The sequence below is a fragment of the Cynocephalus volans genome, chromosome X (assembly GCF_027409185.1).
Source record: "Cynocephalus volans isolate mCynVol1 chromosome X, mCynVol1.pri, whole genome shotgun sequence".
Lineage (NCBI taxonomy): Eukaryota > Metazoa > Chordata > Mammalia > Dermoptera > Cynocephalidae > Cynocephalus > Cynocephalus volans.
Genome location: NC_084478.1, coordinates 170854611 through 170872624, shown reverse-complemented (window position 1 = coordinate 170872624; position 18014 = coordinate 170854611). Strand labels below are relative to the sequence as shown.

The 18014-nt window shown below is 40.5% G+C and overlaps 1 protein-coding gene across 3 annotated transcripts in view; it reads left to right on the top strand.

The window, feature by feature from the left end:
• Positions 1 to 18014, top strand: part of GAB3 (GRB2 associated binding protein 3) — an 88282-nt gene that overhangs the window by 50310 nt on the left and 19958 nt on the right. For all 3 annotated transcript variants that reach the window (XM_063084391.1, XM_063084392.1, XM_063084390.1), the window contains exons 5-8: positions 3416 to 3471; positions 4062 to 4281; positions 7113 to 7194; positions 8350 to 8452. In XM_063084391.1, the coding sequence (XP_062940461.1) occupies positions 3416 to 3471; positions 4062 to 4281; positions 7113 to 7194; positions 8350 to 8452 (461 nt within the window). The remainder of the gene's footprint in view (positions 1 to 3415; positions 3472 to 4061; positions 4282 to 7112; positions 7195 to 8349; positions 8453 to 18014) is intronic.

Sequence of the window (18014 nt, the reverse complement as noted above, 5' to 3'; positions counted from 1 at the left end):
AATAATAACCTAATTAAAAAATGGACAAAAGACCCGAAAAGATGTCTCTCAAAAGAAGACATACAAATGGCCAACATATATATGAAAAAAAAGTTCAACATCAATAAATATCAGGTAAATGCAAATCAAAATTACAATGAGATATCACCCCACCCCAGTTAGAATGGCTATCATCAAAAAGACAAAAGGTAACAAATAGGCAAGTATGTGGAGAAAAGAGAATCCTTTCACACTGTTGCTGAGAATGTAAATTAGTACAGCCATTAAGGACAATAGTATGGAGATTCCTTAAAAGATTATAAATAGAAGTCTCATATGATCCAGCAATCCACTACTGGATATATATTGAAAGGAAATTAAATAAGTATATCAAAGAGATACCTGCACTCCCATATTTATTGCAGCACTATTCACAGTAGCCAAGATATGAAACCAACTTAAGTGTCCATCAACAGACAAATATCCATGTGGTATATATACACAATGGAATACTATTCAACCATAAAAAAGAAGGAAATCCTGCCATTTGTGACAATATGAGTGAACCTTGGAGGATATCACGTTAAATGAAATAAGCCAGACGTAGAAAGACAAATATTGCACGATCTCACCAAATGTGAAAACTAAAACGTTGATCTCATAAAAACAATGTAATGGTGGTTATCAGAGGTGGGGTTGTTAGCAGGGAGAAGGGGATGGTGAGATGTTGGTTAGAGAATATGTAAGTACGATTAAAAAGGAATAATAAATTTCAGGAGATCTATTATACATCAAGATGACTATAGTTAATGACAATATATTGTGTTCTCGAAAAATGTAAACGTGGATATGTGCTATCACCACAAAAATGATAACTGTGTGAGGTGATACATTTGTTAATTAGTTAGATTTAACCATTCCTCCATGTCAAAACATCATGTTGTATATGATAAAAATATACAAAGTTACCTGTGAGTTAAAAAAAAATAAAGTAAATGGTATTGTGTTTTTAATTTCAAATTCTGCTTGTTTATTGCTGGTATATAGGAAAATGATTAACTTTTGAATATTAACTTTGTATCCTGCAACCTTGCTATAATCACTTATTATTCCAGAAGGGTTTTTTTTTTTTGTCAATTCTTTCAGGTTTTATATATAGATAATCGTGTCATCTGTGAACAAAGACAGTTTTATTTCCTTCTTCCTAATCTGTATACTTTTTATTTCCTTTTCTTGTTGCATTACGTAGTACTTCCAGTGCAATGTTGAAAAGCAGTGTTGAGAGGCGATATCCTTATTTTGTTCCTGATTTTAGGGGGAAAACTTAGAGTTTCTCACCATTAAGTATGATGTTACCTGTAGGATTTTTGAAGATGTTCGTTATCAAGTTGAGAAAGTTCCCCTTTATTTCTAGTTTACTGAGAGATTTTATCATGAATGAGTATTGGTTTTTGCCAAATGCTTTTTCTGCATCTATTGATATGATCATGTGATTTTCTTCTTTAGCCTGTTGATGTAATGGATTACATTAATTAATTTTCAATTGTTCAAATGTTGAACAAGGCTTGCATACCTGGGATAAGTCCCACTTGGTCATGGTGTATAATTATTTTTATATATTATTGGATTTAATTTGCTAATATTTTGTTGAGAATATTTGCATCTATGTTCCTGAGAACTATTGGTCTGTAGTTTTCTTTTCTTGTAATGTCTTTGTCTGATTTTGGTAATGCAGGCCCTATAGAATGAGTTAGGAGATATTCCCTCTGCTTCTGTGATCTGAAAGAGATTGCAGGGAATTGGTAACATTTCTTCCTTAAATGGTTGCTAGAATTCACCAGTGAACCTATCTGTGCCTGGTGCTTTCTGTTTTTTAAGTTTATTAATTATTGATTCAATGTCTTTAATAGATGAATGCCTATTCAGTTTGTCTATTTCTTCTTGTGTGAATTTTGGCAGATTGTGTCTTTTAAGGAATCAGTGCATTTCCTGTAGGTTATCAAATTTGTCAGTATAGAGTTGTTCATAGTCTTTTTATTGCATAATAAATAAGTATATGATATGTTAGAAGGTGATAGGTGCCCTGTAAAAAGAAAAATTAGAGCCAGCTAAAGGAAATCAGTATAGCAGGCAGGGGGCAGGGTTGTAATATTAAAAAGAGTGGTTAGGATAGTTTTCATTGAGAGGGACGATTTGAAGAAACATTTGAAGGAACTAAGGGAGAAAGCTATACTGATAACCAGGTAAACAGTGTTATAGGCAGAGGGTAATACTAGAGCAAAGGCCCTTATGGGGGAGATGCTTATTGTGTTCAAAGAACAGCAAAGTGAGGCCATATATACATACATATATGTGTACATATAATACATATTCTTAATTCCGTCACTCTACATCACATCTTTGTGAGCTGAAAGTTATTCTCTCACTGTAAGATGATGTTGATTTTTCAGTTTATTTCTCAGAGGCAGCCTGACTTTTCACACCTCCAAGTTCTTGGGGGATACTTTGTCTTGGCCCCCATGTGCTGAGAGCGCTTGCTGGATTTCTCCGCAGCACTCGACACTGTTGGCTATTCTCTCCTTCCTTAGGCTTCATGGCCTCATGACCCTGACTTCCCTCATCACTCCGTGGTTGCTCTTTCTCAAGATCCTTCACTTAGTCATCTTGCTACTCGTTGAATCTTGAGATTCTCTAGGGTTTTGTACTTCTCTCAATACTTGCAACCTAGATAGTTTCATCTACTCTTGCGGTTTTGACTACCATTTCTAAGCTACTAATTTCCCCAAATCATATCTCGTTTGAGTCCAGGTCTGTATATCTTGCTGCCTTCTGGAAATCTCCCCTTACAGTTCAACAAATTCTAAATTTTTATGTCAGATCCATCTGACAAGTTTCTAATCCTGGATTAATTCAACTGTCCTCTCTCTCCAAGTTTGTACCTGAGTAGCTGACTCATGCCACAGAAAATCACAGTCACCAACTGTGGTCACAGAGGTCAACTGGGCCCTCAGTGCTGCCCTGCAATGCTGTCGCTTCTCTGTTCACCCCATTCTCCCATTCATCGCAAGAGATATTTCAAATCTCTCGTCTCTTCAAACCTGCAGCACTGCCTCCACCATCTCTAAGCTCGAAAGATTCATGTAATAAAGGAACAATCATTTGTTAATGACTTGCTATGTCTCCTCCTAATTCACAAAGAGAGTGAAGCCATCACACAGAAACATATTTAAAATCTGGCCTGATTTTCCATCTGTTGAGAAATGTGTTCTGACTGCCCAGCTAGACTCAATAGCCCGCCTTGCATTTAAGAGCTATATGTTATGCTTCTCCTCTTCTCCAAAGCTGAGCACAGGGCCCTGGGGTTCACAGAGACTTGGGTTCTACTTTCAGTTGATATTATCCTGCATTTCTCACCACCCTGGCTTGTTTCTTGCAGCTGATCTAGAAGGCCAATCCTTAAGACACCGAGAAAAGCGGCTTAGTTTAAATTTGGTAAGTTTGGCACTTGGGTTCCTTTAAGCCTCAATTTTATCAAAAATAGCCTAACCAATACAAGGGGTCTTTAAAAAGTTCATGGAAAGATTCACGTTAATTTTTAATTACATTTTTTATACGAGCTGTTTGAAGTACCTTCGTATATGTTCCTTTAAGGCTTGAACTTGTTTGGGAATCACTGGACTTGGTGTTCGATAGGGACCCTGACAGTTCTAATGGTCTAGACACTTGTCCAACGTGGAGTAACTACTTAAGACATCACATTATACTTAAAGCATTTGCATAAATTTATAACTCTCTGTCTTCCAGCATCAGATCTAGGAGAGTCATCACCTATATTCACACAGTGAATCCAGAGCCAGAACTTGACCTTGGGGTTATAACACTGTGCTCTAACCAACTGAGCTAACTGGCCAGCCATATCAGAGCCAGAACTTGAGCTAGAAGCTTGTCTAACTTTCCTGAGGAAGTTCACAGTTATTCTTGGAGAATTTGGAACTGAAACTATATGGGCAGCCTTGGCTGCTCACTGGTAGCAGTTTCCATGACTAGTCCGTGGTTCCCAACCTGTACCTGCTCTCTTGCAGCCATGCAGGTTCTCCCCGATGTACCCCACAGCTTCAGCCAGTGCCGAAGACAGCTATGTGCCCATGAGCCCCCAGGCTGTTGCCTCTGATCTTGGACCTCACTGCAGCCCTGATGACTACATCCCAATGAGCTCAGGAAGCATCTCAAGCCCACTGCCTGAGCTACCTGCAGACATGGAGCCTCCCCCAGTAAATAGAGATCTGAAGCCTCAGAGGAAATGTAAGGCACTTGACCAGCCCTGCTGTGCAGGGGGACGGGAGCAAGGTCCCGGTGGCTGCATAGGAGAGATTTCCTTCCTGACCCTCCCTGGGAAGGAAGCACTAGAGAAACCATCCCAGAAGGATGGAAAGCATAAGGGCAAGAAATAAGTGGCTTGGGTGGAACGGGAAGGGCTGGGACACCTTGCTGCCCCGGATGGTCATGATAAAAGGAGTCATGGGACTTATCGGCACTGTGGTCCTGCAAATACAGCCTACAAAGCCAGGTTCATTCCAGAGGGCTCATCTTTGGTGACTTTTCTAACAAAGGCCCAGGGATAAGTTATGATGAATCAAAATGGAACCCACTTGGCATCTCCTCATTTAGGCAGCACTTGAAGGTACAGTGCCAGCCTTGTGTAAGGCAGCCAAGAATGGCCTTTGACACCAATTCCTGAATGTCAGATCTGGTCACATGCAATCTGCCACTCACTGCTCTCTGCATACCCATTAGCACAGGTGTTTGGGGGTGGGAGAGGACTTTAGCAGTGAGCAACCTGACTCCTGTATGCACAAGGGTCCCTTGCAGCTTCTGTGTTACTCCCAGGCAGTTTCTCTGGTCTGCTAAGCAGCATGGACAGACAGAAAAATAGGAAAAGAGGGAAAGAGGAAATTACACACATTTGGTTCAATGACTATGATTTCTGACAATTCTATCTGGTCCATTTCCACCTCTCTTTGCTCTTTGGAAAAACTACCACTTAAGGTGGCTGTGCTCAAATCTGCTAACAAAACCCCCTACTCATGCCTGGTCCATTCCTGTCACACCCCTTTCAGTTTAAGTCAAAACATTTAGACGTTTACAGACTTTTTGCTGTATGTGTACTGCGCTAGCCACGTGACGAGATGCAATGGTGAGAAAGCAGGGAGGGCTCTTCAGTCTGAGGAGCAGGAAGATCTGTACAAACCACTCTGTCTTATGTGGTTCAGAGGAAATAACCATTTATTCTGGTCAGAAACAATTTCATGGGATCTTGTAACTTTGAGGTGGGTATTATTGTTTTGCCCAATTAATTTTCTATAGCAGTGCCATCTAACAGAACTTTTTGTGATGACAGAAATATGGCTATTGAACACTTGAAATGTGGCTAGTGCAACTGGGGAACTGAATTTTAAATTTTACTTAATTTTGATAAATTTATATATGTGTATAAAGAGCGACATGTAGCCAGTGGTCACTATATTGGACAGTCCAGCTCTATGTAAAACCTGGTGATAGGCAGACATAAGATGTTTGATGGACTGAAGATTGGAGATTTATCAGGTGGTGTAAAGGTGGGCACCCAGGCCAGGAGGGGTAGGTTCTGGGATGAATCCTGAGGCTGAGGCAGGAGAGGGCAGGTAATGGATCCAGGAGGTGGCTGGTGTGTGAATCTGATGTCAGGATGTTAATGCTGCTAGGAGAGACCTTCTCCCCAGGATTGCCTGATTAACGTGTGTTTTTCAGCCCAGCCACTTGCCAGGTCCAAGGCTCCTGGGAAAGCAATTGGGCAGAGGGAAGGTCATTGTCCTAGGCTCTGGCGACATGGAAGGGAATTAGACAGTGTCTACCCATATAATCTAGTGGAGGAAAGAAATACAAAAGCAGCTTGGTAAAGGTAGTGATTGAGGAAGACATGCATGACTAACTCAGCAAGATGGGCCACTGCACTGGAAGAAGGGTCAGGGCAGATGCCAAGTGCTGCTCTAGATGCCAAGGCTACTGCAGTGAAAGCCAGAAAAACCCCTGTCCTCCTGGATCACGGCCTAGACCTAAATCAAATGACCACAGATAAATGTATCATCACAAACTAGGAAGAGTGCCATGAAGGGTAAGTACAGGAACCTATGAGAGCCCATGACATGGGGCCTAATCTTGTCTGGAAGTGAAAGAAGGCTTCCCTAAGCAGGGGACATTGAGCTGAGATCTGAAGATGAGTAACTGGGCAAAGAGATGGGGAAGAATATTCTAGGCAGCAGGACAATGGACTGAAGGGGAGGAAGACTATAACCTATGTGATCATCTTGGCCTGTGATAAGAAAGGTAAAATTTCTATTTTAGATGGGTCAAGTGTGAGGTAGGCATTGGGATTCAACAATGTATGAGACTTTCATCTATTTTGTTCACACTGTGCCTCTAACACTTAGAACCATGCCTTACAAACAGTAACTTCTTGCTGTGGATGGAGTTGTGTCCCCCAGAGTCCATGTATTAGAAACTTAACCCCCGCTGTGCCAGTGTTAAGAGGGTGGGAAACTGTATTATGTTAATTGCAAGGTGGAGCCTTGAAGAGGTGATTGGGTTGTAGGACCATGCTGTAGTGAATGGATTAATAAGTTGATGGTTTAATGGTGGTCCTGGGCATGGTTCTGTAGACTTGAAAAAAGGAGAACAAGTGAGGAGTTAGCCCTCTCTCTGTCCACTGTTCTTACCATATGACACCCTGTACTGCTGTAGAGTCACCTCACGAGATGTGTTTCCTGGACTTTGGACTTCCCAGCCTCCAAAACTGTAAGCAATAAATATTGTTTCTTTTCCAATTACCCAGTTCCAGGTATTTCTGTTATAAGCAACAGAAATGAACTAATACAATTCTCAATAAATGTGTGACCATTTGCTTGGTAATTGTCTTTACTCCCAGTGAGGCAGGGAAGAGTAAGACAGTGAAACTCACACTCATCATCAGTGCTGCCTGTTAGTAAATTTGGATTTGTTGTGCTGGGAAAGTGGAATGTCACAGTTTTACAGTATTTAGATTCTGGCTTTGAACTCCTGAGAACTAACCATCCTGGGTACTGTGTGCTGTTTTGTAGCACGGCCACCTCCCCTGGACCTGAGAAACCTCTCCACCATCCGGGAACACTCATCTCTAACCAGGACCCACACTGTGCCTTGGTAAGTCTCTGATTGCTCAGGTGGGCCTCATCCAGCACAGACACACCCGGTCTTAGGCCTTTTTAATTAAATGTAGCTAAAGCCCACTTGATCTAGCATAAGCCAAAGGAAGGGCAGGGTTTATTATCAAGAGCTATAGATCACAAAGGAAGCAATATGACTGGGTCTCCCAGGATACTGGAACCAGAAACTAGAGTGCTGTTGGGAACCCAAGAAATCCTCTCTCCATCTCTCCTGTTTGCTTCTCTCTTCACATTTGCTCATTCCTCTCTCTTTGCAGTACTCTTTACTCTGTTGCCCAATCCGCATTGGCCAAAGATAGATGTACCATAGCTCCTGAGCTTGTTTACATGCTACCATTCCAGGACCCACAGAGATGGGCTCTTTTACAATCCCAATTCAGATTTCCTGGGGAGAGAGAATTGTGTTGCCCCAGACTGAATATAATCAGCTAAGGGCCACGGGGTGGGCAAGTGCTACCAACATGGCTTCCAGAAGCCCAGCTTTGTGAACGGCATAGAAGAAGAGAGTTCTCTGAGAAGGAGGGGTAGTTCATGGGCTGAGTACACAAACCCCAAAATGTATCTGCACCCATTCATCTCATCTTTTAGAAGTTGTGTTTTCAGCCTAGCCCAGGAGCTTCTTAGTTAACTATAAAGGCCACAGGACACAATCACTTTCTAAAGCAGAATTCTGCAGTGACCTGTATTTCCAGCTGAGACTAGAGAGACTCAGACTGTGCTTCTGACTCAGGAGTAGGATGCCCTATCAGAGGAATGGCCACACTTTCTTACTTTTCCTGGTTACTTTGAATGAAAACAAGAGTGCCCAAAAGAGTGTTTTTGTTTTGTCTTGTTTTCTTTTCTTTGCTAAACGATGCAATGCTTTGGTCTATTTCTAGAAAGTTCACGTATGAGCTGTGTCACACGGAGGGGCTGGGGGGAAAAAAGCAGCCTTTGCAAATTGGAAGCCATTTGCTCCAGAGTGGGACAGAAGCTGCTGGGCAGTCTCTGCTTCTTCAGAATTGCTTTGGCCGGAAGGAAGTTGTGTCTAGAAGGGGAGGGCTGAAACCCCACGGGGCCATGTCAGTTCCTGGCTGGCTTTCAGAGCAGCTGTGAGACATTGCTTTGACCTCATCTATATTTTTGTTCTTAGCAATCGAACCAGCTTTCTCTCTCCAGAAAGAAATGGTATTAATTCTGCAAGCTTTTTTGCCAGTCCTGTTTCCAGAAAAGAGGAAGAAAGCTACCTCCAAACGGTAACCCTGCATTTTTCACACTCTCCTATTCTTCACCCCAATCTATATTCTCGTGAATTCATTATAAAGGAAACATCCTTCAGAAAGCCCTGTGCAATCTTAAAACAATCACTTGATTGTAAAGCTAGGTCATGAGCTTTTCTAGACATATTGGATGCTCCCTTCCGCCATAACACCTGGTGGCCCTGCCCTAACTGCCTCAGAACCTTTCCAAAGGATGAATCACTTACAGTCTTGTTAGGGGAAGTACAGTGGCCTGGACTGGGCTCTGTGGCTGTGGCTTAGGCTCTGCAGACTCCTGTTATAGGGGTTTCTGTAGAGCTGACATCTCTTTAGCCATTCACAGTTCAAGACTCCTGGTGTTTCCCTCTTGCCCTGTTGGCCCTTCTGTTCTCTTCATCTTGGATGCTATTAAGAGCGTGGGTTTTTGAAGATGGAGAGGGGCTTTTAGCATCTTTGGCAATTACTGGGCACTTTAGCCAGAATTGTGCCCATTCTGCATTTCAGAAATGTAGAGAACTCTAGGGAGAGCTTCCGTTTGAACTATGAAATTTTGAAAAGAGATCTTAGAAGGACAATGTTCAAGTACTGTGAAGAAGACAATTCTGCCCTCCTACATGAAAATGATATATGAAAATAATAGGCAATTGAAAACGGAAAAATAGTAATCTCAATTACAGTGATAATTAAAAACTTCATTTTGCCTGTTTATTTGATAAAAAATTGTGCTGTAAGTGCACTTAACCATATGCAGATGGAAAGTGACTCATGTACAAATCTGCTGTACTCTTCCCAATATTTCTCACACTTCGTAATGGCCCTTGGGAAACTTCTAGAAGAAAACACTCTTATAAAGGTTGCTAAACAGCTGTGCTCTGTCTCCAAGGAACAGAAAAGGGAACTGAATATAAAACCTAGTGGAAACAAGTGCAGTCATACCAGACAGCAGCAATTCACTTCTGATCTTTGAGGTTGTGAGAAAGACCAGTATTTCATTAACAACATAGGAAAAGATTCATTGCTGGCCTAAGTTTATTTTTAAAATTTATTTTAGTTTTAATTTTTTTCATTGTACCTGTTTGTCAGATACAATTTGTTGTTTCAATACATGCGTACGCTGTATAGTGATCTAGTAAGAATAGTTAGCACATCTGTCACCTAAATACGTATCATTTCTTTCTGGTTATAACATTCAAGAACCTCTTTTCTGGCCACCTTGAAATATACAATACAGTATTAATTAGCTATTGTCGCCCTGGGGCTTATTCCTGTCTAACTATAAGTTAGTAACTTCGTACCTGTCACCAGCCTTTCCCTAGTCCTGCCTATTCCCTGCCCTTTCCCTGCCTATTCCCTGCCCTTTCCCTGCCTCTGCTAACCACCATTGTACTATTTCTCTCGTTTTTTCCTCTCTCTTAAATTTATTTTTCTTAATTGGCCCATGACAATTGTATATACTTGTGGAGTACAATATGAAAATTGGGTACATTCATACTGTGTGCATGATAATATCAGGGTGCTTAGTATGTTCATCACCTCAAACATTTGAGACTTGTTTGTGTGAGGAACATTCAACACCATCTCAAGTAGCTATGAAAAGATCTGCAGTACTTTGTTGTTAAGCATATTCTCCCGGTATTTCTATAGAGCACTAGACCGCATTCTTCTGTCTCTCTAAGATTTTGTATCCACTGACGACACTGTCCTCACCCCCCTTACAGTTCCCCCCACCAGTCTCTAGTCTCCACTATTCTACTCTCTACTTCGATGAGATCAACTTTTTTACCTTCCACATGTGAGTGAGGACATGTGGCATTTCTCTCTCTGTCTGGCTTATTTCACTTAACAATTTTCTCCAAGCTCATCCATGCTACTGTAAATGGCAGAATTTCCTTCTTTTTTATGGCTGAGTGATATTCCATTGTGTAGATACACCACATTTTCCTTATCAAGTCATCCATGGAAGGACATTTAGATTGGATCCAACTCTTGGCTACTGTGAATAGAGCTCTGATAAACATGGGAGTGCAGGTGTCCCTTCAGCTTGCTGGTTTCCATTTCTTTAGGTATACACCTGATAGCATGATTGCTGGATCGTATGGAAGATCTATCTGTACTTGTTTGAGAAACCTCCATGCTGTTTTCCATAGTGGTTGTACTAATTTACAGTCCCATCAACACTGTAGCAGAGTTCTGCTTTCTCCACATCCTCACCAACATTTGTTATTTTCTGTCTTTGTGATAAGAGCCATTCTAACTAGAGTGAGATGATATCTCATTGTGCTTTTGATTTGCATTTCTCTGATGATTAGTGATGTTGAACATTTTTTCATAGGCCTCTTAGTCATTTGTATGTCTTCTTCTGAACAATGTCTATTTAGTTCCTTTACCCATTTTTTAATCACATTATTATTATTTTTATTATTTTAGTATTGAGTTGTTTGAATTCTTTCTGGATATTAATCCCTTGTCAGATGCATAGTGTGCAAATATTTTCTCCCATTCTGCAAGCTGTCTTTCACTCTGTTTATTATTGTTTTCACTGTGCAGAAGCTTTTTAGTTTTTTATAATCCCATTTGTTAACTTCCGCTTTTTTTCCCTTTAATTCTGAAGTATTTACTCATAAAGTCTTTGCCCAGACCCATAATATCCTGAAGTGGTTCCCCTACCTAGAAGTTTTGTAGTTTCAGGTCTTACATTTGAGTCTTTAATTCATTTTGAGTTGATTCTTGTAAATGGTGCGAGATAAGGATCCGGTTTTATTCTTCTGCATATGCATCTTCAATGTTCCCAGCACCATTTATTGAAGACACTGTTCTTTCCCTAAGGTATGTTCTTGGCTCCTTTGTCAAAATCAGTTGGCTGTAGGTACATGGATTTATTTTTGTATTCTTGGTTCTGCTCCAGTGGTCTATGTGTCTGTTTTTAAGCCAGTACCATGCTGTTTTGATTACTGTCACTTTGTAGTATATTTTGAGATCAGGGAGTGTGATACCCCCCCCATTTAGTTCTTTTTGTGCAAGATTGCTTTGGCTATTTGGGATCTCTTATTGTTCCATATAAATTTCTTTTCTCATTAAAATATTTATTTATTTATTTTAATTTTAATTTTATTTTGTCGATATACAATGTGGTTGATTATTGTGGCCCATTACCGAAACCTCCCTCCCTCCTCCCTCTCCCCCCTCCCACCCAACAATGTCCTTTCTGTATGCTTGTCACGTCAACTTCAAGGAATTGTAATTGTTGTGTCTTCTTCTCCCCACTTGTTCTTTTACTTTTGTGTGTGTGTGAATTTATTTATTTATTTTTATCTCCCATCAATAAGGGAGAACATGTGGTATTTCTCTTTCTGTGCCTGACTTGTTTCACTTAATATAATTCTCTCAAGGTCCATCCATGTTGTTGCAAATGGCAGTATTTCATTCTTTTTTATAGCTGAGTAGTATTCCATTGTGTAGATATACCACATTTTCTGTATCCACTCATCTGATGATGGACATTTGGGCTGGTCCCAACTCTTGGCTATTGTAAAGAGTGCTGCAATGAACATGGGGGAACAGGTATACCTTCGACTTGATGATTTCCATTCCTCTGGGTATGTTCCCAGCACTGGGATAGCTAGGTCATATGATAGATCTATCTGCAATTGTTTGAGGAACCTCCATACCATTTTCCATAGAGGCTGCACCATTTTGCAGTCCCACCAACAATGTATGAGAGTTCCTTTTTCTCTGCAACCTCGCCAGCATTTATCGTTCAGAGTCTTTTGGATTTTAGCCATCCTAACTGGGGTTAGATGGCATCTCAGTGTGGTTTTGATTTGCATTTCCCAGATGCTGAGTGATGTTGAGCATTTTCTCATATGTCTGTTGGCCATTTGTATATCTTCCTTAGAGAAATGCCTACTTAGCTCTTTTGCCCATTTTTTAATTGGGTTGCTTGTTTTGTTCTTGTAAAGTTGTTTGTTTCCTTGTATATTCTGGATATAAATCCTTTGTCAGATGTATATTTTGCAAATATTTTCCCCCACTCTGTTGGTTGTCTTTTAACTCTGTTAATTGTTTCTTTTGCTGTGCAGAAGCTCTTTACTTTGCTATAATCCCATTTGTTTATTTTTCCTTTGGTTGCCCATGCTTTTGGGTTCGTATTCATGAAGTCTGTGTCCAGTCCTACTTCCTGAAGTGTTTCTCCTATGTTTTCTTTAAGAAGTTTTATTGTTTCAGGGTGTATATTTAATTCTTTAATCCATTTTGAGTTGACTTTAGTGTATGGTGAAAGGTATGGGTCTAGTTTCATTCTCCTGCATATTGATATCCAGTTCTCCCAGCACCATTTGCTGAAGAGGCAGTCTCTTCCCCAGTGTATGGGCTTGGGGCCTTTGTCAAAGATCAGATGGCTGTAGGTGTGTGGGTTGATTTCTGGATTCTCTATTCTATTCCATTGATCAGTGTGTCTGTTTTTATGCCAGTACCATACTGTTTTGGTTATTATAGCTTTGTAGTATAGTTTAAAGTCAGTTAGTGTTATGCCTCCAGCTTTATTTATTTTGCTCAGTGTTGCTTTGGCTATGCATGGTCTTTTGTTATTCCATATAAATGTCTGGATAGTTCTTTCCATTTCTGAGAAAAAAGTCATTGGAATTTTGATGGGGCTTGCATTGAATTTGTATATCACTTTGGGTAGTATGGACATTTTTACTATCTTGATTCTTCTAATCCAAGAGCATGAGATATCTTTCCATCTTCTTGTATCCTCTCTAAATTCTCTCAGCAATGGTTTGTAGTTCTCATTATAGAGATTTTTCATATCCTTGGTTAACTCAATTCCTAAGCATTTTATTTTTTTGCTGGCTATTGTGAATGGGCAGGCTTTCTTGATTTCTCTTTCTGCATGTTCACTATTGGAGAATAGAAATGCTACTGACTTTTATGTGTTGATTTTGTATCCTGCAACTTTGCTGAAATCATTTATCAACTCCAAGATTTTTTTTGTAGAGGCTTTAGGCTGTTCGATATATAGGATCATGTCAAGTGCAAACAGGGACAGTTTGACTTCATCTTTTCCAATCTGGATGCCCTTTATTTCCTTCTCTTCTCTGATTGCTCTGGCTAGTACTTCCAATACTATGGTGAATAGGAGTGGTGAGCGTGGGCATCCTTGTCTAGTTCCTTTTCTTAAAGGAAAAGCTTTCAGCTTTTCCCCATTCAGGATGATATTGGCATTGGGTTTGTCATATATGGCTTTAATTATGTTGAGATACTTTCCATCTATACTTAGCTACAGAGGGTCTTTATCATGAGTGAATGTTGAATTTTATCAAATGCTTTTTCAGCATCTATAGAGATGATCATATGGTCCTTGTGTTTGAGTTTATTAATATGGTGTATCACATTTATTGATTTGCATATGTTGAACCAACCTTGCATCCCTGGGATGAATCCCACTTGATCGTGGTGAATAATTTTACGTATGTGTTGCTGTGTTCTGTTTGCTAGTATTTTAGTGAGGATTTTTGCACCTATATTCATCAAGGATATCAGCCTGTAGTTTTCTTTTTTGGTTATATCTTTACCTGGTTTTGGTATCAGGATGATGTTTGCTTCATAGAATGAGTTTGGGATATTTGCGTCTGTTTCAATCTTTTGGAATAACTTGTAAAGAATCGGTGTCAATTCCTCTTTGAATGTTTGGTAAAATTCTGCTGTGAATCCATGTGGTCCTGGGCTTTTCTTTGTTGGGAGCCTTCTGATAACAGCTTCAATCTCCTTTATTGTTATTGGTCTGTTCAAATTTTCTACGTCTTCACGGTTCAGTTTTGGGAGCTTGTGTGTGTCCAGAAATTTATCCATTTCCTCCAGATTTTCAAATTTGTTGGCGTATAGTTGTTTATAGTAGTCTCGAATGACTCCTTGTATTTCAGATGAATCAGTTGTAATACCACCTTTTTCATTTCTAATTTTTGTTATTTGAATCTTCTCTCTTCTTTTTTTTATTAGCCATGCTAATGGTTTGTCAATTTTATTTATCTTTTCAAAAAGCCAAGTTTTTGATTCATTGATCTTTTGTATTGTTTTTTGGGTTTCAATTTCATTAAGTTCTGCTCTGATCTTAATGATTTCTTTCCATCTGCTAACTTTAGGTTTGGATTGATCTTGTTTTTCTCGTTCTTTAAGGTGAAGTGTTAGGTTCACTTGCCATCTTTCCATTCTTTTGCGGTGAACATTTAATGCAATAAATTTCTCCCTTAGTACTGCTTTTGCAGTATCCCACAGGTTTTGGTATGATGTATCATTATTTTCATTAGTTTCAATAAATTTTTTGATTTCCTGCTTCATTTCTTCTTGGACCCATATGTCATTAAGTAGAATGCTGTTTAATTTCCATGTGTTTGTATAGTTTCCAGAATTTCATTTGTCATTGATTTCTAATTTTAATCCATTGTGGTCTGGAAAAATACAAGGGATAATTCCAATTTTTTTGAATTTGTTGAGACTTGATTTGTAACCTAACATGTGATCTATCATGGAGAATGATCCATGTGCTGATGAGAAGAATGAATATTCTGAGGTTATTGGATGGAATGTTCTGTAGATATCTGCCAATTCCAATTGGTCTAGAGTATTGTTTAGATCTTGTGTTACTGTGCTCATTCTTTGCCTAGATGATCTGTCCAATATTGACAGTGGGGTGTTCAGGTCCCCTGCTATTATGGTATTAGTGTCTATTTCCTTCTTTAGGTCTAATAGAGTTTGCTTTATAAATCTGGCTGCTCCAACATTGGGTGCGTATATATTTATGATTGTTATGTCTTTTTGATGGATCAATCGTTTTATCATTACGTAGTGTCCCTCATTGTCTCTTTTTATGGTTTTTAGTTTAAAGTCTATTTTATCAGATATAAGAATTGCTACTTCAGCTCGTTTTTCTTTTCTGTTTGCATGGTAAGTCTTTTTCCATCCTTTCACTCTTAGTCTATGTGCATCTTTATGGGTGAGGTGGGTCTCTTGAAGGCAGCATATAGTTGGGTCCTCCTTTTTAATCCAGTCAGCCAGTCTGTGTCTTTTGATTGAGGAATTTAAGTTTTTTACATTAAGAGTTGTTATTGAAAAGTGTTGATTTATTGCTAGCATTTTATTGATTATTTTTTGGCTTTCTTAGGTGTTTTTTGTTCCTTTCTTTCTGATTTACTGTTTGTTTTCTGTGTTTGTTGGTTCCTTGGATTGTAGATAGCCTTTTTGTTTGTTTGTTTTCTCTTCATGAATGCCATTTTTACTATAGTAGTGGGTTTTGATTTTTCTTGTGTTTTTATGGCAGTGGTAGTTATTTTTCAGGAATCAAACCCAGTACTCCCTTGAGAATTTCTTGTAAGGGTGGTCGTGTGGTGGTGACCTCCCGCAGTTTTTGTTTGTCTGAGAAATATACTATTTGCCCTTCATTTCGGAAGAATAGACTTGCAGGGTAGAGTATTCTTGGCTGGCAATCTCTGTCTTTTAGCATTTTGTACATATCATCCCATTCCTTTCTGGGTTTTACGGTTTATGATGAAAAGTCTGATGTTAGCCTGATTGGGGCTCCCTTATAGGTGATTTGACGCTTCTCTCTTGCAGTTTTTAAGATTCTCTCTTTGTCTCTGAGTTTTGCCAATTTGACTATAACATGTCTTGGAGAAGACCTTTTTGGGTTGAATACGTTTGGAGATCGTTGAGATTCCTGGACGTGAAGATCTGTGCCTTTTTGTACACCTGGGAAGTTTTCTGCCACTATTTTGTTGAATATGTTTTCAATGGAATCTCCTTTTTCCTCCCCTTCTGGAATACCCAAGACTCGGATATTGGAGCGCTTAAGGTTGTCTGATATCTCTCTCAGATTTTCTTCAATGCCTTTGATTCTTTTTTCCTTTTTTTTTTTTTGTCTGCTTGTGTTGTTTCAAACAGCCCATCTTCAAGTTCAGAGGTTCTCTCTTCAACTTCCGCAAGCCTGGTGGTTAAACTCTCTGTTGTGTTTTTTATTTCGCTGAGTAACTTCTTCAGTTCGGCAAGTTCTGCTACATTTTTTTTCAGGGCATTGATTTCCTTGTACATTTCTTCCTTCAGTTCCTGTATAGTTTTCCTCGTTTCATCATGCTTTCTAGCTGAGTTTTCTTGTATCTCATTCAGTTTCCTTGAAATTCCTTGTCAGTCATTTCAAGGGCTTCTTGTTCTATAGGATCTAGAGCTTGAGAGTTATTATCCTTTGGTGGTGTACTTTCTTGGTTTTTCGTATTTCTGGTTTCTTTTCTTTGATGTTTATTCATTGTGGCAGGGGGTTTCACAGTCCACAGGTTTGATATTATTGACTGACTAAGATGGCTACCTTAGTGACTGCTCAGTTGGCCACTAGTGCCTTGCGTGTGTGGTTGCCTTGGGTCTTGGGCCTCTCTGGGGAACCACCTTTCTGGTCAGCTTGGACTCGGCCGGGCTGCTTGATCACGGGGTGGTACTGCAGGGTGTGTGGTCTCTGCTGAGCTTCCACCTCCCATGCTGGACTTCACCCTGTTCCGTGCACTCTTGGCCAGGCTGCTGCGATGCGTGGAGGCACTGCAGAGCATGTGGTCTTTGCGGAGCTTCCCCTTCACCTGCTGGATGTCTCCCTTGCTCCGTGCACAGTAGGCTGGGCTAGGGATGGAGCCGGGTGGTGGCAGTGAAGCCTACCTGCTGCTGTATCATGTGGTGGCGGCCCCCCGTCAGGTTGTGTGGACTCTACAGAGCTTCTATCTCCCCTGCTGGACGTCTCTGTGCTCCATATACATTGGGCCCAGCTGCAGGATTTCATGGCCGTGGTGTGGTCCCTGTAGAGTTCCCACCTCCCCTGCCTGATGTCTCCCTGCTCTGAGCACCCTAGGCCAGGCTGGGAATGGAGCCGGGTGCCTGCAGTGAAGCCTACCTGCTGGGTCATGCAGCGGTGGCCCCACAGGGTGTGTGGTTTCTGCAGAGCCTCCGCCTCCCATGCTGGATGTCTCCCTGCTCTGTGCACACTGGGCTGGGTTGGGAATGGAGCTGGGTGGTGCTGGTGAAGCCTGTCTGCTGGATTGTGTGAAGGCGGCCCCGCAGGGCATGTGGTCTCTGTGGAGCTTCTACCTCCCCCGCTGGACATCTCCCCGTTCCGTATGCACTTGATGTTATGTTTTATAGTTTAAATCAGTTGATTTGTGGGAGAGAGTGATGCTAGGGACCGTCTATTCTGCCATCTTGACCGGAAGTCCCTCATTTAAATATTTAGATTAACAATATAGGAGTCAGGAACTCAGGCCTAAATATTGGTTAAATGTGTTGTTTCTTGGTGGCAGGGTCTGCGGCGGCAATGGCGGGGTCCCCAGCGGTGCCTGGCGCCACCTCCACCAAGGGACTCCATGTAAATTTTTGAATTGTTTTTTCTATTTCTGTGAGGTATGTCATTGGTAGTTTGATCGGGGAAATTGCATTGAATCTGTAGATTTCTTTTTGTAGTGTAGTCATTTTGACAATATTGATTCTTCCAATCCATGAGCATGGGATGTCTTTCCATTTGGGGGATCTTACT